The following is a 22,477-nucleotide window of genomic DNA, read 5'->3' on the forward strand; positions in this document are numbered from 1 at the left end:
TTTTCTTTTTTTCCCTCCATTATCTGGTTTATAAAAAATGGTAAAAGAAGTGAAATGGAAAAAAAGAGCACTAAATATATCTTCATGTATGTATGCCTAAAGAAAAGGCCTCTTAATGTCTTAAATGAGACAGCCAAAAATTAAAAGTCTTCTAAATGTGACTTGGAGACTTTAACTTAAAATGCTGTGAAAACAACGTGTTCCTATATTACATAAATTATACTGCCATAATTTAATACCCCCAAAATAAGGAACACCAGCCATGAGTTCTAGCTTAATCCCTCAACTTCAGTTGGCATTGCGAAAGTTTGTCTAGGCACCTGGGTTGAGAGCACTTCTGTCATCATTCCCATCAACTTGTTACGTCCTTCCTCGTAGCGCATTTGGTCATTCGTCGAGTTGTGTACTGATAATCCCATTTGCAAGGTAGTAGTGGCCCCTTGAGAGACTCTCTGGCTTGCAGCATTCTCTGTTATCCAGGTCCCATTATTCTCAAGGCCACTCTTAATCCACGCAATCTTGTTCAAATCTGTTGCGATGGAGATTAATTCGTGGCTAGAAAAAGAGGGAGGCTCGTCATACTCGACAAACTCAGGCCCCAATAGCGAGCTTTGAGAAGGCCCCTCGCTCGGATCACAGCAACCGTGGCCACAACGCAGAGGAACCATAGGATCATTACAAACACCTTCAAGGAAGTTGCCGAAGCCAAAATCTAGTTTACAAGTTTGGACCAAAGGACCATGACTTGGGACTATCCTTGAAAATGTAGAGGTATTTGCCGGACCACTCGGAGGGTCATAAACACTAAAAGCACTAACACGTGCCACTGGACGACAAAGGGATGACTGCTCTTTTGATTCGCCAAGAAGAGTAGGATGGCCTCTTGATCCGGCAAGAAGAGTAGAATGGTAGTTTGATTCGGCAACACCACAACCCTCCTTTGCTTGAACTCTTTCATCTAGCTGGTCCAGTCTATTGTCCATCAAGACCTCTCTTCCTTCAGGAGTCTTGAATGAACTAATATTCCCAACTGACAGGGTTTCTTCTGAAGATGCCTTTGTTCTGTCAAAGCTGGCATCTTCCATCATGTCAGGTTCCGGTTTGAATTTTCCTCTATCAATGCACTTGCGCCTTAGTGTAGAATTCCAATGATTTTTTATTGCATTATCTGTTCTACCTGGAAGGAGCCTTGCAATTGCTGCCCATTTGTTACCATGGATAGCATGGGCTGAAACTATAATATGATCTTCTTCTTCTGCAGTAAACAGAGTTACACAGGAAAGACTTCAGAAAAAGAAAATAAGTGTGCAACAGTGGATGGAAGAGTATGCTACTATCATTTTCATTTAGCCTCTTTCTCTTTGTGTCATTGCAACAAAACCAAACCAAGCAAAAACAAGACCATGAAGTTTTCAAGTACAAAACTTTCAGCTATTTCATTCACTAATCTGACTGACTCAATGGCAATATTTTAGAAAAAGAGAAAAGAGGGACAAGGGCATTATAGATGGAAGAAATAAAACAGAACCTCAATCATCAAGAACCAACAAGATGCAAAATCTCAATGGCTCTCTCTCTCAAACAACAAAAATTGAAGTTAACCCACATACATTTATCTTACTTCTCCATGTTAATGCTACATTTTGTGCAGTAAAGATAAAAACAAGCACACAGGAATGCACTAAACTCAGTTACCAAATTATATTCATCAACCCCATCTCCCTTCCTGTGCTACTTAAAACCATCTCTAAGTTTCTAAAAACTTTATACTTGTACTTTGATTAAAACACTAAGCATTTCCACAAATGCAAGTAACCAAAAACCGATAAGCTAGTTTATAAACAGTTCGAAACCATTCCGAAATTGCAAGTTGCAAATTTGTATACAACATACATTTACTGGAAGTTGATTGCAAAGCAAGCAGGACGAAACACTCAGGTAAATTTCCACTTGATTTTGATTAATCATCCCAATTCAAAACTCTATAACTGTCTCTCCATCAAAGATATTCAAATACAAACAAAATCGACAAATAACGTACAACAAAACCCAAACCAATATTCCAAACACAAATAAACATATGCATAAAGAGCAAAGCTTAGAGCGATAATGGTGGTGGTGGCGGTGATTAAATTACCAGAGAAGGGTTTGCGCTTGACGCAGGGGTCGAGCTGATTACACCATCGGAGCCGGCACGACTTCCCAGAGCGACCGGGAATTCCTCGGGCGATCAGGCTCCAATTCCTGGCCCCGAACTTGCTGACCAGCCGACTCAGCACCGCGTCCTCCTCGGGCGACCACGGCCCCTGACTTTCCCGCTCGACAGCGCGGCCTCGTTCAACTCGGTGGCGTCGCCGAGTTCGATCAACTCGGCCTCGGTGCCGCGGACGAGTTCGGACTCGGCAGGGCGGTCGTCGGCTTGTTTGGAGACGGCGTCGTTTGGGACTGTCATGGGGAGGGAGGGGGTTGTTGGTTGGTTAGGGGTTCGGTTGGTTTGTTTTAAGCGCAGCAGAGAGCAGCAAGCGGAAAAATACCAACCCAGCAAACCTCCCTTTTTAACTGTAAAATGGGAAAGCGATTAATGTGCGACTGGGCTTTATTACGAGCGTTTCGGATACCGGTTTTGTACGGCGGTTTTTTTTAAATGACGGACGTGTCCTAGTAAAACGTCGACGTCGCGTGGTTCCGAAACTTTGGAACTTGACTTCTTTTGACTTGGTTGACTCTGGCTGGGCTTTCACTTTCTCAAGGGAGGACGCAATTACTAGACGACGTCTCGGTTGTTGTCGTAGATGTTATGGGCAATTTAAGCGTGACTGCTTTTGGTAGGTAGATAAATGAAAACCGTTTCTCACCAAAACTCTTTTTTCCTTTTTGTAAAATCAGAAACTTCATAAAAACTTTGGGCTTCACAAGAATTTTCTAAGCACTGAAAATGTTGAGATTGTTTTGACACTGTTTGAGAAGCACTTCTTCTCATGGTTTTAGTAAAAGTGCTTTTGAAAAGTTTAAAAGACATAACATCAATCAACTCTTCCAAAGGCACTTTAAAAAAGGCCCAACTTGTAGGGCATGTAAGCAAACATAGCCCATCTTGAGCGAGAGTATGGGTTCTTCCAGGTAGTCTAGTTTGTGACAGGCCACTAACATTGGGCTGCCTGGAAAATAGAATATGAGAAAGCCCATATACTCACAGAAATCTAAATCCAGAAGCAGAAGCAGAAGGTAAAAAGATTTTAGAAACTCAATGAGAGGCTCAGCGTGCAAGTGTTACATTTCATGAAGTGACAATCCAACTCACTCTCTATTTTCTAGTTAGTCACTAGTCATTTGAGTTTATTCCTTTTCAAAATAATTGTGAGAGAGAGAGAGAGAGGAAATTTTGGTTAGGTTTAGGTGAGAAGGTTCTTTCAGATAATTTAGAGTAAATAATAATGGCCCTGTGGGCTCTCTTTCTAGATGTCTAAGTTGTAGACTTCTGGAGGAGGACGTTATATTCTTGACTTGTTGATGTAAAACGTCTCTGTTACACTAGAGACTCAAAGTCTTTGCAGTCTTGAGGTAAGCGTGTATAAGCTGCAGCCTTCTTATTTATATTCTGCCCTACCTCCACACTGAAAGAAAAAAAAAAAAAAAAAATCTGTTCTGATGTGTGTTGAGGTACTAACGCGTGTATTATTATTAGAAAAAAACTTGACATTCTTAAAACCGATGAAGAGCTCGTCTTCAAAACAAATGGTGTTTTGACACTTATCAAGTAGATGAATGATTGCAATTAAATCTTGGTCATAGTCCACACCTCCCCTTCGATTACTTGTCAACACGGCCAAACATCACATGCTTCATATGAGATATATACACACTCTCATCTCATATGATATGATCTCATCATATTCAAGTGATTCGCCTTTCTTATTATCTATAGTTTCCCAAATTATAGACACTTTTTTTTAACCCTACCAACTAACCTTTGCAACCTTTTTCAACCTTCATAATTGTTTAGTGTCCCTTCTAGAAATTATTTTACTTATTGGGTTTAAGATTCTGAAAAATGTATGCGCGTAGCCGTATGGAAGAACTTATGTAAATCATATTGACATTAACTTTGGACCTATTCAATCCTTTTTAGATATATATGCTTCATTATTTTTTTCCTTTTGTCTTTTGGCCTCAGTCTAACATTCTTTCCACATGTATATCCCTAATTTTGCCTCCTCCCCAAGAAGTCAAACGGCACAAAAATTCCAAAATCCATGTAGGCATGGGAAGCTTCTACAGGATTTTATTTTTTCAAACCCTTAAATTGACTAGGCTTGTTTGTTTGGATATGCCCTTCTCAGCAAGGAGCAAGCCCTTCAACAAGTATATGTGCCTCTCTCTCTTCCTCTCTTCCAACTACAACCAAATAAACCAGCTCAGAAAACAAATCCCTCAAACTTGAAAACCACACCACACCAACATGTTCAGTCCTTTCAGCTGTGCCACTTTCCACCACCAAGAAGTTGATGAAGATGATGACCAACCCATGATTTCACCACCAAGAAATTCTTCAAGATCAAGAAGCACTGGCTTTCACAGAAGACATAGCAAGGACACCAAGAACCCGTATTCGAGCCGGGGCCTTGACAAGTTCTCTGCACTTCTAGCTGATCTTGAAGAGAAGAGACAGAAGATTTACGCTCAACCGGACTCAAAAGACATAAGCTTCGTCCGCTTTGTGTACAAGGACTCGACTGATACAAGTCTTCCAGTTCCAATCGTGGTTAAGCTCAAGGACAAAAAGGAAGACAAAACCAAGACTTTAACTGATCACGAAGAAAAGCATGCAACCCCTAATATTGATCCTTCGTCCTTAGCCGTGAAAGAGATCAAGCCGCCACCAAAATTGGAACCTGAAAAACAGAGTGAGCAGAGGGCATTGTGGCGTTGGAACATGAAATCGGACAAGTGGAGAAGGCCGGCTTATTATCTGCCACTGGTTATAATCTTCATTTTGGTTTTGTTGGCTTTGTTTGGGCGGTCATTTGCAATATTATGCACATCTGTTTGTTGGTACGCAATTCCAATGCTGGAAGAGAGCTCAAATAATGCAACAACGGGAGCAAAGAAGAAAGACTATGTTAGAAGATTGAGTGACAAAAACATGGCAGTTACTCAGGAACTCATGTCTTCTCCGAAAAGTAACCACAGATTCTTGGGCAAACATGTTCACCAGAGAAGTTTGTGACATGAAATTAATTTGTCTGGTGATTCAGTTATGCTGAGAAGCTGGATTCACCATAAATTGGATTCGATTCTGGATTAAGCTTTATTGTACATGTCGTCGTTTGTTTACCAGTCAAAAACAATGTTAGCTAGCGAACAATTCAAGTCAAATTCAGATAATCATTAATGATTTATATTGACCAAGGTTAGCAATTTTTAATAAACAAATGATAGAGGAACGTTCAATACAATATACCGTGACCAAGTTATTTTGGACACAATTAGGGAGTCAGGGGTGGACAAAAACCCAGTCAACCTTAACCAATCCAACCCATTTGATGAGCCAGGCCCATATTGGACCCAAGTTTAGGGCCGTGCAACAGGCCCATAATATAAATAAGCTCTTAGCCCATTATCTTGTTTTGTTTTCATATGTTGCCCACATGCAACATCAATCATGAGTCATTCTATAGTGAGGGCCTTATATATGGACCCTTAGGTGAGGTTTTATCTCTTAACCGTTGGATCAAGCTAACCAATTTGATCCAATGACCAATCAATTTGATCCAATAATAATAATAAGACCTCACTTAAGGGCCATATATAAGGCATTCACCATAAAATTATTGCATCAATCAGTGCTTTTCGTTTGAAAAACTTGTGACATTTATATTTTAATTTACATATTTATATTAATAGTTTTTCTCTTATGCGGACGTCCACGCATTATTACTGTGCAGATGTCATGTATTTTTTATTATCCCTCCCTGCTTTCATCTATATTTACAACATATGCACAATAATAACATACGGACGTCTGCATAGGAGAATAACTGTTTATATTAATTAGTAGCTAAAAGTTCTTACACTTGGTCATGCACATGTGTTCAAATAATAAAAGATTTGTTCCATTCCATGTGGCCAATCGCATGTTGGGTGCCAACTTTGCCAATGCAAGAAGAGCATCTATTCTATTGCCACTAGACTCATCACATGGACCCTCTTTCGGCGACGACATTGATTTTACAATTCAAAAACTTACTTTACCTATTTTTGTTGCAACCCTTTTTCCATATGGAAAGAAACAGAAGCATATATTTTTCTCAAAGCTAGAGAGAAGAACAAAAGGCAAAGCATGCAACATCAATGGCCGAAGCAAGATGATGACAATGACGATCGAACACCAAACTAAGATGTGCATGTTTTCCACCAATTCAAAGTGAATGGACCGACCAACCCAAGTTACCTGCTCTGCTAAATATAGGTCTGCAAATTCAAAAGGATCCATACATATATATGTATGCATCGCTAGTACTGCATCAAAAGCATGTGCATGCATCACCAAAGACCAAAGATATATCTCCGAATAATGACCTTTTTCTAGGCCGACACAAATGCCCCGCAAACGAATTCGTGACGAGGATTTAGATGGCTGGAATTTCTGGTGCTCCATCTCCTTGACGTGACTCAGATATTCACCTCATGACGCTGTGTGGTGGAGAACAATTGTGTGAATTTAACTTTTGATCTAAACAATACAGGTCCTAATTGAGAATTTTAGCCGATATAGGTCCTTACAACTCTTATATCCCAGACATAAATCCACTTACAATTAAACCTCTAACTAAAACCCAAATTTGACATACGTTGCCGTGTAAGATAGATATGTCCAAGTATTATTAACTAAATTACATTGTATGTCATTTACCTTTATATTTTGAAGGATGTCATTAACTCCTTGATTTCTAATTAATACTCCCTTATTTCTAGCATAGCAATATTCATTAAATCCCTAAAATTTAGACAAAAACAAATCCATAAATTATTTTATAATAGATTAATTCTACAAATTTTCCACTCAGTTAATAAAGTTAACTTAAAGGAACGTGTTTTTTTTTTTAAAAGGTAAATTATTAATAAATAAAAAAATTGGTATGTACATTATAGGTAGATTATTCATTTAAAAAAAAAAAAAGAGGGTAGATTATTCACACAAAAAAGAGGTATTTATTTATATAAAAACATAGGTAGATTATACATTTAAAAAAAAAAAAAGTAAGTACAGTATTTAGGTAACAAAAAATAGATATGTTATTTATTGGTACATTTACAAAAGATATGTTCATAAAAAAAATAGGTATATTATTCATAAGAACAATATGATAGCAACATTCTCTCTAACCTTCTCCTTTGGACCTTCTTCCTTTTTTGCTTGACATGTGTCATTCTCCTTACACTTAAAACAATGTCATTAATATATTATGCAAGTTAACTCTTGTTTTCCAAGTTTATCATCATTAAATGTATTCAATTTATCCCAAAAAAAATTACAACTTTTTTACCATTTTTTTTAAAACGTCAATTATTGTTTTAAAGAAAATGTTTGCTTTTTTCAAAAAAGAGAAAATGTCCCCTTTTTTAAAAAAACACAAAGGACTTTTTCTTTTTTTTTCTATCTAAACCCTTTGTGTTATTAAAAAAAAAAGGGGACATTTCCTCTTAAAAGCATATATTTTCTTTAAAAAAATTAATTGACGTTAGAAAAAAATTAATAAGATGGTAAGAAAGTTGTGAAATTTTTTTGGATAAATTGAATACATTTAATAAGGGTAAACTTGGAAAACAAAAGTTAGCTTGTATAATATATTAATGACATTGTTTTAAGTGTAAAAAGAATGACACATGTCAAGCAAAAAATGGAGAAGGTCCAAAGGAGAAGGTTAGAAGAAGGTTGCTAGCATTCCTCATAGGTACATTAGTTCATGCTAAAAAGGTGATAGGTATGTTAAATGTTTCTTCATAGATTCAATAGGCCCAAATCGTGACTTACTTAAAACTTACCCCAGAAATTTCCTAAATTTAAGCCAATTTAAAACACCATTTGATGTTTTAGTTTCTAATCAAATGCAATCATTTCCTAGCATTAATAATGAGTAATAATATATCATCGTTTCATTTCAACCAAAAAAAAAAAAAAAAAACTATTTGAATATTAATGACAATTGAATAGCATTAAATATGTTCAAAGTAATGACAATTGAATAGCATCAAATATGTTCAAAGTATATTCATAACAACCAACGGAGAAAACAATAATTGTAAAGACGTGGGGGTATTTTGGTCATCTAAAAATTATAATAAATCAGATCTTGAACGTGATAAGTTAACTTTATGAATTGGATCCTAGTCATGGGTTTTTATTGATAAAAAATGAGTTTTATTAATAGGAACAAAATGCGATGAGTTACAGTTAAAGAAAATTCAATTTGGAGCGGGTAAGCCAAATTTACTATTTTTTTTGTTTATTATCTGTCATCACATTCTGATTATCAGATACAGCTGCAGTCTGCAGATGAGAAGACTCTACACATCAAACACCATATATAATATCAGGTCGAACTTTCTAATTTAGCACAGAAGAAGGTATTGCAGAAAAATGAGAAGCATGCTAAACACATGAATATGAGAAAAAGGGATCCAATGTGACAGCTAGCTAACTAGAGAGCCAGCCACTCCAAAGTTTGAAATTCATCACGTCCGTTCCCAGCAGCGAGCAAAATAAATTAATTATAATAATGAAATTTATATAATCGTCTGCATGTGAGGGTCCAAAACCCTAATTCCTTACCAGACGCTGTCTCTAGGAAATCGAAGTCCCACAGAAACCAGATTGAAAGCGCTATTGACTATGATGCCAAACAAGTTGGGTCAGGGGCAGAGGGGGCGTGGGGCATGGGGCATGGATGGTGTCCTAAGCACAGATTGATCTGTCCTTTATGTTAAAGACCATCCTAACCTAATGCAATCCATGTGACATTCAAAATCCATGTGGAGAGAGCCAGATATACTATAGCTATGGGTATCGTCAGAAAACAAACAAACAGGAGTGTACGTCTGAAAATTAAACCCAATATTGTTTATATTCTAGCTAGGTACCTGCTACATAGCTGTAGCATGACAATGGAATATATATATAGCCTGTGGAACCCTAGCAAGCTATATATAGCCTTTCAGTTTCAGATGGGATTCAGATGAGCAGCATTCAAAATTTTGGTTTAACTTTTTTTGTTTCTGGGTCTTGGATCATGTCGTGTTTGCAGAAATTAGGTTAAAGAAGTTGACACTACATCATCAAATCATATATTCGTTGCGCACCAACTCAACTTTTGTCACGTGTAATGGAATGCCAGTTGATTTTTCTAGCTTTCTAATAATAATACAGGACAATAATCTTAGGGGTAAGTTAGAAAACCTTTTTTGATCTACAGTACCAGACCACATGTCTTGATCTATGTTCTTGTCCTTGAGCATTCATACAAGTTGATGGATGGGAATGCAGAGTTTTTTTTCTCATCTTGGGTATTCATAATGGTGCCAATGCTTGTGGTCCAAACCTCCCACATCCAACAAAGAGTACAAAGAAATAGTTGAATGTAGGACCACCCCAAGAGATGATTTTAAATAACTCCAGTTAATGTTCATGTATTTATATATTTAATAAGACAAGCAAAAGCTCAGCTCTGCCTCATTCTAATTGAAAAACTTCTACTTAAGATGAAAGCCTTCTGACGGTTAACATGAAAATAGAAATCCATTCATCTAGATATATATATATATATATATATATGTCGTTTTTGTTTTCTTTTCTTTTTTCTATATAAAAGGGGATTGACTTGGGTGCAAGAGGACGGACTCACTCACTACCTTAATGATATGCCCTATCATCATGATGTTAGCACCTAGTAAACTTAGTACCCAAAATCCCATGAAATGAATCTAATTCAACAAGAAAAGAAAAAAATGTGAGTGGGAGATGTTGGCACTAAGTGGGAGATGAAGACATGAAACATTATATAGGGCAGCAACATGCCAAATACCAATTGGCAGCTGGCTTTCATTCAAGGTCCTGTTGCTCCAACAGGGTTCCAATGCCTGAGAGAAAATAATTTATGTGTTCCTGTAATAAGGGACATCTGTCGTCGGAGGTGAACCAAACCCTATTTTGAAATCACATCAGACAGTATAAGCCAACCACAAAAATTACCCCACTACACATATATTATGTGCGGGAAGGTAAATATGTGCATGGTGGTAGGGTCTTGAGAGCACCATGGACAAAGCCTGCTCTGTGGCTGTGGTCCATCCATGCTTCACCAGTGTGGACAAGATCTAGCACCATTCATCATGATCTTGGAGTGGTCAACTGAGCAATCCTGATGTGGGTCCTACGTTTTGAACGGCTGAGATGACTTCTCGAGAAGCAGCACGATGTTTTAGCAAGCACTAGAATGATGTTAGTTTCCCCTTTCAGGTATGTATTGGACCCTATTTGGACGGTGAAGTAATGACAAGTCATTGGTATGGAACCAGTTTCTTACTTTCTCGTTAGGAACTATCAACTAACAAGAAATGGGGAGTTTTTAAAAGGTTGCCAGATTCAGGAAAAAGGTGAAATCCAATAAACACACATACGTTGTTTGTTGTTGACCAAAATAAAATAAAATAAACACACACATATTATATTAATATTATGCACAATGCTCATGGGGTAACATGTAAAATTACTTCATTTACTTCTCATCTTTTTTACTTTTTATTTTTTATCGAACATTTACTTATTATTTAAACTGATACCCTATTTTGTGGTGAGTGCGCGGCTGGGAAACTAATCATGTTGGTAAGATTGATACCCTGCTATTTTTGTGGTGCCTATCCATGTGCATGTGCATCATTTATATATAGCTCTTAATAGTAATGGTCCTCCTCCCCCTTTGCTTTGGTGTAGGAAGGAAATAAAAGAAAAATGAATAGTCCACCACCAACAATGTCTAGTCTAGTCTAGTGAAAAAATACCTTAATTTATGGACCAATGGTCTTACGTTCAAACCTCCATAACACCCTGACGTTGGCAATGTGTGTGAACAACAACAAAAAAAAGATAAGAAGAATAGGCCGACCTCCCTTTTTGCTTTTATTATCTCATTTCCTTTTTGGTAGGTAAATGTTCCTTTTTAATTGGTACTAGATAGAAAGAAACTTGATTGGACTAGATTTTCCAACCTCTAATTAAAACGACGTAACTTCTCCTCTTTGTTGTAAACGTTGTAGCTATTTTCAAGAGGAAAATGCTAAGCAGACAGATCGAATTTATCCGTCTAATGAAACTGATGGATTATTTGTTAGTTTAATGAATTGCATTTGACAATTAAAACAAAGATGTGGAGTGTGGACCTTGATTAATTATATATATCTTGATGAACCACATAATTAATTTAATGTTATGAAATTTCTAAATTACTTGTGGATCCCACTAGCTAATACGTATTAATTTCAGATTCAATCATAGGGTCCTATCGTTGACAGATATTTGGAATATAGATTAGATATTAATTAATAATAAATTAATGAGAATGTAATACTCTGTGAAAGAAAGCTATATATATATATATATAAAGAGTTTGGTGTGAGAGGGAACATGGTTGGACCACAGACCTTGATTTAGATGAGGAGAATATATGAGAAATAAAACTACAAATTTAATACTATTGTACCAACTTGTTGACACACAATTTATATATGTCTGGTTTATTTGAGAATGGGGTCTACAATTATATAAATATCTTTGGAAATTCAACATTTCCTCATGATTAATTTCATAAATAAATAACAATGAATAGTAACATGGAAGATGAAGAGGTTATAAAATAAAAAAAGAGAGAAGTAATGGTCATTGTTACAGCACTCACTCCCTCTTCTCCCCTTATATTGAAGGCTCCCCCAAACTCCACTTTCCTCTCCACGAGAGAGAGAGAGAGAGAGAGAGAGAGTTTTGAAGGAAGAAATTAGTGTTGAGTTGGTTTCATTTATACTGCAACTAGAGGAAGCATCCAAAGGGATCGCATTGATCCCAACTAGCTATGTCTTCCATGGTTTAATTTGGATCATGCTATCCCTTTGGATATCTCCTTTGGCAGCTTCAAACTTTTAGATATATATATCATGCGCATCAACAACTATAGATAATCAAGGAGTTCATCGGATTTCTTGCCTTTGAGGTAATTCAAACTTACCTATATATATTCTATGCATGATTAATCTCTCTTGTTTCCAGACATACATGTTTTCTTTTCGGTTTTTCGGTTTAGCTTTCAAAACTCATAGAGTTTCATCAAGAACCAACATTTGAATGTTTTCATTAACTTTGCCTCAAAATTTTCCAGTCTAGCTATAGCTTTTTGCTTGGCAAGAACATGAAGAAGAAAAAAAAATGCACCTCAAACATTCAAGTCTAGTTTGGTTTGTAAACTGATTTGTGTTGTCCTTGAGCTAGTAATTTTATTTTGAAGGTACGTATATACTTTGATAGTGGTAAATTCATGTTGATGCAATCTCTTATTGTGATATCTGTTTAAGATTCCTTAAGTTGTGCATAAATTCATGTAATTTGTGGTATACGAACGCGTTGGATCTGATTTCCCTGGGGATGCATCTGGGCGCTAAAACCCAGAAATCTTAATCTCCTTCTTTATAGTTGTCATGGATGTTAATTTTATTTGCATACGGTGTGTGAGTGTGTATGTGCTTGTCAACAACGATAGGTTAAAACCCAACCCAAGGAAATTAATAACAGATTACATATCTACGGTGAAGATATACGAATGTTAAATTCTGCAGTCAGTGTCCATTTTCTCAAGCAATATATATATATATATATATATATATATATGCAGGTGAGTTTGATTAAACCAGAAGGATCTTTTGCAACTTTTTTACTCAAACACCTGTATAAAGCGAAACATAAAAGAAGGTTGCATATTAAAAATTTGTAGTATAGTTTTGATGTTCGTGTTCATGAGTCATGATTAACAGATAATTAGTGGAAGCTAGCTAGCTAGCTAGATGAACATTGCAACTAAAACAGTGCCATATGATAATAATTTCTACATGTGTCTTGGGTTACAATTTACCCCATTTTCTGAAACTTTTGATGATTGCGTGCGTCTCAGCAATTTGATTATTTTCAATTTTTTGACCTTCTGTAAAGGTAACTTTATCATAGAAATAGTATGAGACTAATTACCTCTGTATTTAGCATCGATGGGAGAGGCTCGGGATCCATTTTCATTTAGCATGAACCAAGTTTTGCTGACTCTATTTTATGCTTGTCGTAACAGAACAGACTAGCTAACATGGCCACACATTGCTATGGCCCAAAGTCAAGGCTCCATAAATCACATGCTTTTGAAGACTTTAATTAGAATCCAAGGCAGTGGAAGATGAGATATATATAAACTCAGAGAGACTTCCTTTTTTTCTCCCACCCTGGGCCTCACATTGAGTGTACCGAAGGCAAAGGCAAAGGCAAAGGCATCATACACATGTGATGAGACCTTAATTAAGAAAAAGTCCTTTTAATTAGCCACCATTGCTCTAATTTGAAATAAAGGGTCATTTTGTTATACCTCATACATATGCCACATGACCCCAACATTCTAACACTCTCCCACCATCCTTTTGTCACATGGCCACAACCTTCCACCATCTCACTTTCCTTAATTAATTATTATTAATTGAGTAGATGTACTTAAAATACGTGTGCGTCGATTGCATACATTTCTCTCACAACATGTATATAGAATTTACTATGTGTAAATTGTAATGAGCCTCATGTTGAGTTTTGTCGATGATGCAGAAAAGCATAAAAGAATTCCATCATTGCAGAAGCTTCCTAAATCTAAGCAAAGTTAGGAAAATCAGCAAATTTCTACTAGAATATGAGTGGTCTACGCTGTGATTATTGATCATCATTATGTTAGTCAATAGTAATGATCTGATTCTTCACTAAAACAAATAGGGTGATCAATATTCAAATCAAATGGGCTCATGGGGTCCAAGCAGAGGAAGAATTGTTGGGGCACCAGAGTGCATGCACAAATTATCTTCAATTGTAAGATATGTACTCCAATTGTCTCCCTCTATCACTACACAAAGCTTTGTCAAGGACACAAACTGCCAAAAGAAAACCAGAGTGCATGAATTTTTCTTTGCAATTGATCAGAAAGGAATTGGATGCTCCTTGCTCTGCAGACTGCAGAGGGGCCCAAAACGCTTGACTTGCCTCTAGATTCAAACCCATACCCTCCAATTTCTTCCTTCTCTTTTCTCTTTTTAATATTGCGCTTTGTGAAACACAATTTTCAGCCATGTATTGGGGATCTGCAGGATTTTATTTGATTTTTTTTTCCTCATTATTTGGGGAATTTGATTGAGATGTGTATAAAGTTGACCATTGCCTTAAGTTGTTATCAAAGTTCCATCTTTTTTAAGGGAAGACAATGGAAAGTTTATTTATATTATGTTATATTCTCCCTTTCATAAAATAAAAAAGTTATATTCTTCCGAACCTATTCTGACTGTGCCCATACCTATTATAAATCAATTCAAAATATAATCTATTTAGACAGAGGCATCAAATCAAACGGTAAAAATTTCAGAAACCCAAAAAATACCATTCATTAACTAAAATGTTAATGGACTACAAATTAATGTAATAGGGATAAAATAGTAGAAAACTTATTATTAAAAAAAAATTAAAAACAAAACAAAACTCACTTCAAAAACCCTAATCCCTTCTTTCTCAAAAAACACTCTAGAGCCGTATTCACTTTGAGAGCGAAGGACGCCGCTGTTCTTCCTCCCTTCTCCCTTCCTCCATTCTCCTCTCTTTCTCCATTTTCATAGACATAAAGTTTTCCTATTTGTTTTTGTTTTGTTATGATTTTCCTCCACTCATCCCAGGCGGATGCATCTTGACATCGGATCTCCACTTACGTTTCATTGTAGGATCTACACAACCATTATTTTTGCGATTTCTTCATGTTTGGAATAAATCATAAAGATTTTTTGGGTTTTCTGTGTAGTTTTCACCTCTTTTGTGAGAGTTTTATTTGTATTGCTATGATTTGAGTTTTTCAAGGTTCATATCTTTTTGGTAAAGTTTGCAATATTAGTTGAGATGTCTATGTTAGAGTTTTTTCGATCCTGTGTGATTGTTAGTGGTGGTGCACAAGATTGTCTTAATTTTGATGTTAGATCACTCCATTATTGTAATTTTCCATTGTAGTTTGTGTTTTTTTTTTATACCTGAATTATGAATGCAATTTCAAAATTTCAAAATTTCAAAAAAAACATTAGGGTGAAATTGACCAAACAAAAAACCATGGTCATGGTCATGACTTTTGACTCGTGCTTTTTGAAAGATCAGGGTGTGGAGGCGATACGACGTCGTTACTCCTATATATGTTGCGAATTCTTTGTTTCTTACTATTTTTGGGCAAAGGAAAATGGGAAATGCGTACCATATATAGAAAAATGGTTTTCTTGATGAAATAAATAGGGAAATGGTGAATCCGCTTTGATTCGGGAAGTGGACGAAGACTCGGTTTCTGCAAATATCATGGCGAAATTCAACATTTTCAGCTGCAATTTCCCCTTGATTTTCCTCCTGTCTTCGTTCTATTTCCTGACCCTACAACCCATTTCCTCTTCATCACTCAAATCCCTAAACAACAACCCCAACTTTGATTCCGAAATTGCTCTCTTCGGCGACGCCGAGCCCGTAGACGCTGGCTCCTATGTCAACATTACCCGGCCATCGGTCTCAAGCTCCGGTCTTCTACTTCGCCAGAAGCCCTTCAAATTTCTCGATGCCAATCTCAGCAGCCCGACGTCGTTTTCCACGGAATTCACCTTCTCGATGACGCCTGGCAGTGGCGACGGCCTTTTACTGGTTTTGGCTCCCAAAGATTTTGGGTCCACATTCTCGGGTAAGGGCCCGTTTGGGCTTAACGGTGAGAATCGATTTCTGGGTATTGAATTTGACACCGAAATGAATGGAAATGTAAACGATTTAAATGCCAATCATATAGGGGTCGATGTGGGTAGCTTTGTATCTCTCACTGTTGGTAATGTTTCTTCATTGAATTTAGAGCTTAACAGTGGAGAAAAGTTGAAATCTTGGATTGATTATGTTGCTAGTTCGAAAAGATTGGAAATTAGGCTAAGTAAATTGGGTGAACCAAGGCCTTACAATCCGATTACGGCATACGGAATTGATTTGTTGGGAATGTGGAAAAATGAGGATGTGTATGTAGGTATTAGCTCTTCGAATTCGAATGGCAATTCGTCACAGATTAGCAGTGTGTATTCATGGTCATTTAGGCTAAGAAACATTCCAAATTCAATGCATTCTCTTCCAGTGAATCCAAGGGGATATTTGGATGAGCATGGTGAGCATTTGAGTGTGCATAAGCGGCGTGTTTGTCCATTGACAGTTCTTGCTGGGATGATTTTCGTGACTGGTTGTGGAGCGTTGGTGGCTTTTATGGTGCTGTTTTTGTGGGCTATTATCATTAGTAGGCACACGGTGTTCCCTGCTGAGTTTCCTGTGAAGCCTGTGGATTTCAGGTATGAGAAGATCAATGTAGTTGTAGAGAAGGATGCTGATAGTGTCAAGAAGTAGAGCATATAAAGGTGCCACCTTTTGCTTTGAATGTATGTTGCTAATGTTGTTGCAAGTTGTAACGAACAAACGTAATGAATTCTGTTGTTATGGTTGTGCATTTAGATAGTCAGCTTTGATCAATCAGCTCTGATGATCAAATATGTCGTGTATATATATGGCTCTGTCTTTTTCAGGCATTATATGTAGCTCAATTTTGTGCAATGTAGCATGAAAATTTTATTATTTGCATTACCAGTTTGAAAGGCTATATTGTTTCTATAGTAGATTTTATGTGATTGTCCTCTCATGAGAAAGTTATCTAAGTAGAAGGAACACAAGTGACGAGCCTGCTGATTTTTGTTTTTGCTTTTTAGCTGAAGGGTGCTTTATTGTCAACTTTTGTAGAACCTCATTCAAGAAATGAAATAGAGAGTTAACAAAATTTTCGATATGGTAGGCTAGGTATTGATTCAAGCATGGCCCCGTCTCCTCACCTTCCCCTTCTTCACCTTAGTCTAATTAGCATTATGGGCAGAGTTCGTAGGAACTTCCTCAGCATTACCCTTAGCTTGTTGTAAGACCTTTTCATTGCCGATAGCCATGCTACATTCTACTTTCAAATCGACACATTAATTTGAATGACATAGCTTTGCTCCCCATTGTATGGTTCCATTAATAAAGAATTTGAAGTTTCTGTTCATGTCAATGAGATGTATTGTTGTCAGTGTCTATTTGCCGGTTGAATGGACAATTTGTATTTTTGAAACTTGGGGAAGAAGGTATTATGAGCCTCTTTAAAAACCATGCCAAATTGGTTTAGTGGCATGGTGTAGGGTACCCTCTCTGACTCTGGGATTGAGTTTTCTACAACAATGTTGTTCTTGATGAATGCTAGACTGGATGTCTTGGTCTGGCAAGTCAGGAGCCATTTTATATTCCAAGTAGGCTTACGAAACTGAGAGGATTGTTGTTGGCTCTGGGCCTCTCATCAGCTAGCAATAGATCTGCTTCAGTCAATATGTAGTTAGTATGAATTGTGTAAGCGCACTTGGGACTTGATATGATATGACTGACTTTATGTGTGGATAGCTTCTAGAAAAGGTGCATGAAGACATCTTCCTTCCTAATTCTTTATCACAGAGAACCAAAAATATCATAGCTTTGAAGCAATGGCATCACTTTATCAGTCATCAAAACCTAATAAATAAGTGGAAAATGATATTATAAAAGCAGCCTTATTAGGGCACCAAGTTTTAGTGGTAGCAAATAAAAGAAAGAAAGAAAGATGCCTAATAACAGCCCTAGTGGGTTTCAGTGCGACGTCTTTTCTTTATGTTGCCCAATCCTAGGCAAGTTCTGGGAATCCATGAATATGGATTTGCTCTGAAATTTTTCTCATGGTCACTAACCCACCATTATTATCTGTCATTTTCAGTCAAAAAGATAGTTTAATAAAAAAAACCCCACCATTACTCTTGATTTGAGATTCTGTATCCATCTAATCATTGTGAATAACGACATTCAATTATTTTTATCTTCGTTTTGTAGAAGTATATTCGAAACAGGTAAATCGAACGCATAACCTCAAGTGTAAAGATCACAAGTCACTTGCACATCCAATTTATTAATGAAAAACAAATATATCACTGACTGTATAAAAATTCCAAAAGTGTCACATGAGTGGCATATTATTCTCACTCATTAGTCTAAAACGCACCGTACAATTTTTTGAAGGTGCTTTGAAGCATATGCGTTTCTTGCATTTGCATAGAATGTTTTCTATATCTATAGAAAAGTAGTAACTTTTTGTGTCATTAAGTATGAAGGTAAGATTCGAACCTGTGCAAAGAATTATCACTAGAGTTGGTATAATATACCGATTCTTATTCTTACCATATTGTTCTACTATGATGTTGCATGGATACATGTACGAAAATAAGTATGGCTATGCTATGCACACAGTACCTCCCTTCAGTTCCGGAATCCTACAAGTGCGATGCGAGACAGAGGGCCGGCCACCAGCAACCATGGCGAGACGCCGGCCTGTTTTCTCATGTAGACAGAGATATGGCAGCGGGTAACGGTAAAAGTTTCAATTTTTACCATACAATTCATGTTTCATGATGTTGCAAAACTTTTGGCGGCTTCCCCAGCTAACCAAATTGAGAAAAAATGGTTGAGTGATCTCATATGCGTACAAATTGGAATAAATTAAGAAATAATTAAACGAATCAACATGTCAAAACAGTCGGTGGGTTGGTGGCCCATCGATTTTAAGATATTAAGATATCGTGAACAAACAAAAATAAAAATCTTAGAGAGATTCAACACCAAAACGTGCCAATAATTATTAGGGGAATACGACCATTTACACCAACGAATACGTGGCGCTTTCTGATCCGCCAGATCAATAACCAACCTTGAAGATCCACATTCCAAAAAGAACCCAATTGCAGAAAGACACTGAATATAACAGTGAATGGTCAAAATTGGAGCACTCTTCCCAGTGAAGGCAGTTGTCGACAACTTTATGACGGGAAAAATGTATAACGAACCCCACGGGATGAGAATTTAAGAGTCTTCGAAATGCACAAAAATCTGACACGCGCCTCCAACAAAGCAGCAAAGCGATGCGAGTGGTGAGGTCAACGAGAAGAAAAAGGAAAGGAAGAACATGGAGTGAGTGTATTTATCACGTATGATGTTGTTTGTTTTACGAGCGTAATTTGTGAAAAGATTGCAACTTTTTAATAATTTTCTAAATTGGGTGCCTCCTTATTGCTGGCTGAAAGGAATTCTATGCTTGTTTTCAGCTGAGGCACCTATAAATAGGCGAGGACGAAGGGAAGGTTAGGGCTACGCTGGCTGTGACATACATTTGGGAAGAAGAAGAAGAAGAAGAAGAGGGGGAGGAGGAGGGAGAGCAGAGCACGCTGTGGCTACTGGCGGGGCAAGGAGAACATCAAGAGTTGACTATGGATGCTACTAGTGAAGTCTATTCTGGTTCTAGAAAGCTTCATGAGGAAGAAACTGCCGAAATCCCAGAAACCGCCCATCAGATTAGCACAGGTTTTCATTTCATTTCATTTTTTAAGTTTTGTTTGTTCATGTCATTTACCTCCCTGTTTTTTAATCTGGGTTTATGTTTGATTGTTCTGTTTTGAAAATTCAATCATGTCGATGAAGGAAATGATTGTGGTAATGGTTGGTTTTAATCATTTTCCAAAACCCCATAATGTATTTGAATTGAAAAGTGAATGCATGCAATGTTTTTGTCTGGAATTGAGGCTGTCAATAGGGGAAATGAATCGTTTTTCTGATTTTGTTTATTTGGTTCCTAATTGGAATTCATGAAATTATTGTTTTTGAATTGTGATTTGTAATAAACGAATGCGCAATGATTTCAAATAGCTCAGTGGCAGTGACATTGATATTGAAATTGCTTTCATTGTTTGTGAGCTCATATTACCTCTTTGGTTTCCATAGATTCATGGTTTCAAGTGGGATTTGTCCTCACCACCGGTATCAACAGTGCGTATGTGCTGGGATACTCTGGAAATGTAATGATTCCTCTGGGTTGGATAGGCGGTGTAATCGGTCTAATTATAGCCACTGCAATATCACTCTATGCAAACGCTCTTATTGCTAAGCTCCATGAATATGGTGGGGTTAGGCACATCAGATACAGAGATCTTGCAGGATTTATATATGGTAAAGTAAATGTATTGGTTGGATTCATTTCTTGAATATACCTTTCTTATTTCGTGGCTTATGTTTCCTTGTTTTGTTTCCTGATGGGGGCTATTTGATTGCAGGCAAGAAAGCTTATTCACTTACATGGGGATTGCAATATGTCAATCTTTTCATGATTAACACGGGATTTATCATTTTGGCTGGTCAGGCCCTCAAGGTGAGATCAAATGAGGACATGGGCTTGCATTTTTCTGTCACATTTGCATATTATATCCAATTCATCTTTTGCCAGTACTAGTAGTATAAGTTTCCTGCTTTTTTGTTTCCTTTAGATTGGACTATATGCATATGAACAGATTATGTCTTATTTTCCTAAAACTTGTAGCCGTTACATTTGCCATGTAGGCTGCGTATGTTCTGTTCAAGGATGACCACGCCATGAAGCTCCCGCATTTTATTGCCATTTCTGGCGTTGTTTGTGCAGTATTTGCTATAGGGATACCACACTTGTCAGCTCTCAGGATTTGGCTGGGGTTTTCAACAGTCTTCAGCTTAATATATATTGTTATAGCATTCGTCTTGTCACTTCAAGATGGTAAGAATCATATTTCTTGAACAAGAGTTATTTTCTTTATTTAACTTGCCTGGATTTATCATGCTTTGAGTTTAATTCGGAACATGCACATGCCAGTTTCTTGTTCAATATGTTTAAATTAAGAATTTCTAGTGCTTTGTTATAGGACTTCAAGCACCGGCCAGGAGTTATGACATCCCGGGGACAAAAATAAGCAGAATATTTACCACAATCGGAGCGGCTGCTAGCCTGGTCTTTGCATTCAACACAGGAATGCTACCAGAGATACAGGTACCTGGAATTAAAATCTTTAAAGTCTTTGGTTGCTTAGCTGAGAAACTTCATGATTGTGTATTTTTCCAAATTCTCTTTGGTTTGGCTGTGTTTATGTGACAGGCTACAGTGAGGAAACCAGTTGTTGAAAACATGATGAAGGCTCTGTACTTTCAGTTTACAGCTGGAGTTGTGCCACTGTATGCCGTTTGTTTTGTAGGGTATTGGGCATATGGAAATAAAACATCATCTTATTTGCTCAACAATGTCAACGGGCCGATTTGGGTGAAGGCAATGGCCAATATTGCTGCCTTCCTGCAAACAGTCATTGCTTTGCATGTATGTCTTTTTCTGTTTTTTTTCTTCCAACCCCCGGCTTCTTACTTTCGGAAAATCTCATATCATGTTCTTATTGCTGCTTGTAGATATTTGCAAGTCCAATGTATGAGTATCTGGACACAAAGTTTGGTATTAAAGGAAGTCCACTGAAAATTCGGAACTTGACATTCAGAATTACTGTTAGAGGTGGCTACTTAGCCATTAACACACTGGTTTCAGCTCTTCTGCCATTCCTTGGAGATTTCATGAGCCTCACAGGAGCCATCAGCACATTCCCTCTCACATTTATTCTTGCAAACCACATGTACCTGGTGGCAAAGAAGGACAAACTAACTTCAGCGCAAAAGCTCTGGCATTGGCTAAATGTTTGTTTCTTTGCCCTTTTGGCCGTTGCAGCTTTAATCTCAGCCTTGAGGCTCATAGCAGTAGATTCTAAAACTTACCATGTATTTGCTGATCTATGATTAGGTTAGGTTTTCCTTTTTCATTCGATCCCACAAAATGTATTTCATTCACGTTTGGCAGTTAGGCCTGTCTTTTGTTGAAAGCTTAGGCATTTAATAGCATAGCTTAATTGTTCAAAGATTTGTTTCCTTCAGAGTCAAGTAGCATACATGACATCTTAACGGACGATATTATACTGATAGGATAAAGATTACTTTTATCACATCCAAAAAGTAAAAAAAATTTCTCTTAGCTTTATGTTTGATAATTACTCCATGTACTGTTCAAGGTTTATCAGAGTAGGAACAAAGGGTAGCAAAAAGACCATCAGTTAATATTTTGGAAACGTCAATGCATTCGAAGCAATATCCTTGAATCAATTTTAAAGGAATTTTAATTGCTAACAGATAGAAAAGTGAAAGGCAAGGAAGGATGAGCGACAGAGA

General features: G+C 37.1%; 4 protein-coding genes and 1 long non-coding RNA gene across 6 annotated transcripts; 4 read left to right on the forward strand and 1 right to left on the reverse strand.

The window, feature by feature from the left end:
* Positions 1-55: 55 nt before the first annotated feature.
* LOC103332727 (transcription factor MYB25-like) lies at positions 56-2,573 on the reverse strand. The gene is made up of 2 exons (XM_008235473.3): positions 2,138-2,573; positions 56-1,255 (listed from the first exon to the last, which is right to left on the reverse strand). The coding sequence occupies exon 2, from the start codon at positions 1,086-1,088 to the stop codon at positions 270-272; it is 819 nt and encodes a 272-aa protein (XP_008233695.2). The 5' UTR covers positions 1,089-1,255; positions 2,138-2,573; the 3' UTR covers positions 56-269.
* Positions 2,574-4,336: 1,763 nt separating this feature from the next.
* LOC103332728 (uncharacterized) lies at positions 4,337-5,409 on the forward strand. Its single transcript, XM_008235474.3, has one exon. It carries the CDS (start codon positions 4,460-4,462, stop codon positions 5,225-5,227), a length of 768 nt encoding a protein of 255 aa, XP_008233696.2. The 5' UTR covers positions 4,337-4,459; the 3' UTR covers positions 5,228-5,409.
* Positions 5,410-11,735: 6,326 nt separating this feature from the next.
* Positions 11,736-13,889, forward strand: LOC103332729 (uncharacterized). The gene is made up of 2 exons (XR_514174.2): positions 11,736-12,260; positions 13,380-13,889. It is a non-coding gene; the product is annotated as an uncharacterized LOC103332729 (long non-coding RNA).
* A 1,665-nt stretch (positions 13,890-15,554) lies between these two features.
* On the forward strand, positions 15,555-16,957 carry LOC103332730 (lectin-like protein LEC). Its single transcript, XM_008235475.3, has one exon. The coding sequence runs from the start codon at positions 15,662-15,664 to the stop codon at positions 16,724-16,726; it is 1,065 nt and encodes a 354-aa protein (XP_008233697.2). The 5' UTR covers positions 15,555-15,661; the 3' UTR covers positions 16,727-16,957.
* Positions 16,958-19,204: 2,247 nt separating this feature from the next.
* Positions 19,205-22,170, forward strand: LOC103332731 (proline transporter 1-like). 2 transcript variants are annotated; one of them, XM_008235476.3, is made up of 8 exons: positions 19,205-19,387; positions 19,522-19,777; positions 20,195-20,419; positions 20,524-20,618; positions 20,807-20,996; positions 21,142-21,266; positions 21,372-21,587; positions 21,674-22,170. In XM_008235476.3, the coding sequence occupies exons 2-8, from the start codon at positions 19,684-19,686 to the stop codon at positions 22,049-22,051; spliced, it is 1,323 nt and encodes a 440-aa protein (XP_008233698.1). In that variant the 5' UTR covers positions 19,205-19,387; positions 19,522-19,683; the 3' UTR covers positions 22,052-22,170. The 2 variants fall into 2 exon arrangements, with proteins under 2 accessions (XP_008233698.1, XP_008233699.1); XM_008235477.3 differs by having other exon boundaries at positions 19,233-19,404.
* Positions 22,171-22,477: the final 307 nt, after the last annotated feature.

The sequence above is a fragment of the Prunus mume genome, linkage group LG5, assembly GCF_029339155.1.
Source record: "Prunus mume cultivar Tortuosa linkage group LG5, ASM2933915v1, whole genome shotgun sequence".
Taxonomy (NCBI): Eukaryota; Viridiplantae; Streptophyta; class Magnoliopsida; order Rosales; family Rosaceae; genus Prunus; species Prunus mume.

Coding starts and splice junctions, on each gene's coding strand:
- LOC103332727 (XM_008235473.3), bottom strand. CDS start 1,088: ATGATGGAAGATGCCAGCTTTGACAGAACAAAGGCATCTTCAGAAGAA.
- LOC103332728 (XM_008235474.3), top strand. CDS start 4,460: ATGTTCAGTCCTTTCAGCTGTGCCACTTTCCACCACCAAGAAGTTGAT.
- LOC103332730 (XM_008235475.3), top strand. CDS start 15,662: ATGGCGAAATTCAACATTTTCAGCTGCAATTTCCCCTTGATTTTCCTC.
- LOC103332731 (XM_008235476.3), top strand. CDS start 19,684: ATGGATGCTACTAGTGAAGTCTATTCTGGTTCTAGAAAGCTTCATGAG. Junction 19,778..20,194: donor CGCCCATCAGATTAGCACAG/GTTTTCATTTCA, acceptor TGGTTTCCATAG/ATTCATGGTTTCAAGTGGGA. Junction 20,619..20,806: donor TGGCTGGTCAGGCCCTCAAG/GTGAGATCAAAT, acceptor TTTGCCATGTAG/GCTGCGTATGTTCTGTTCAA.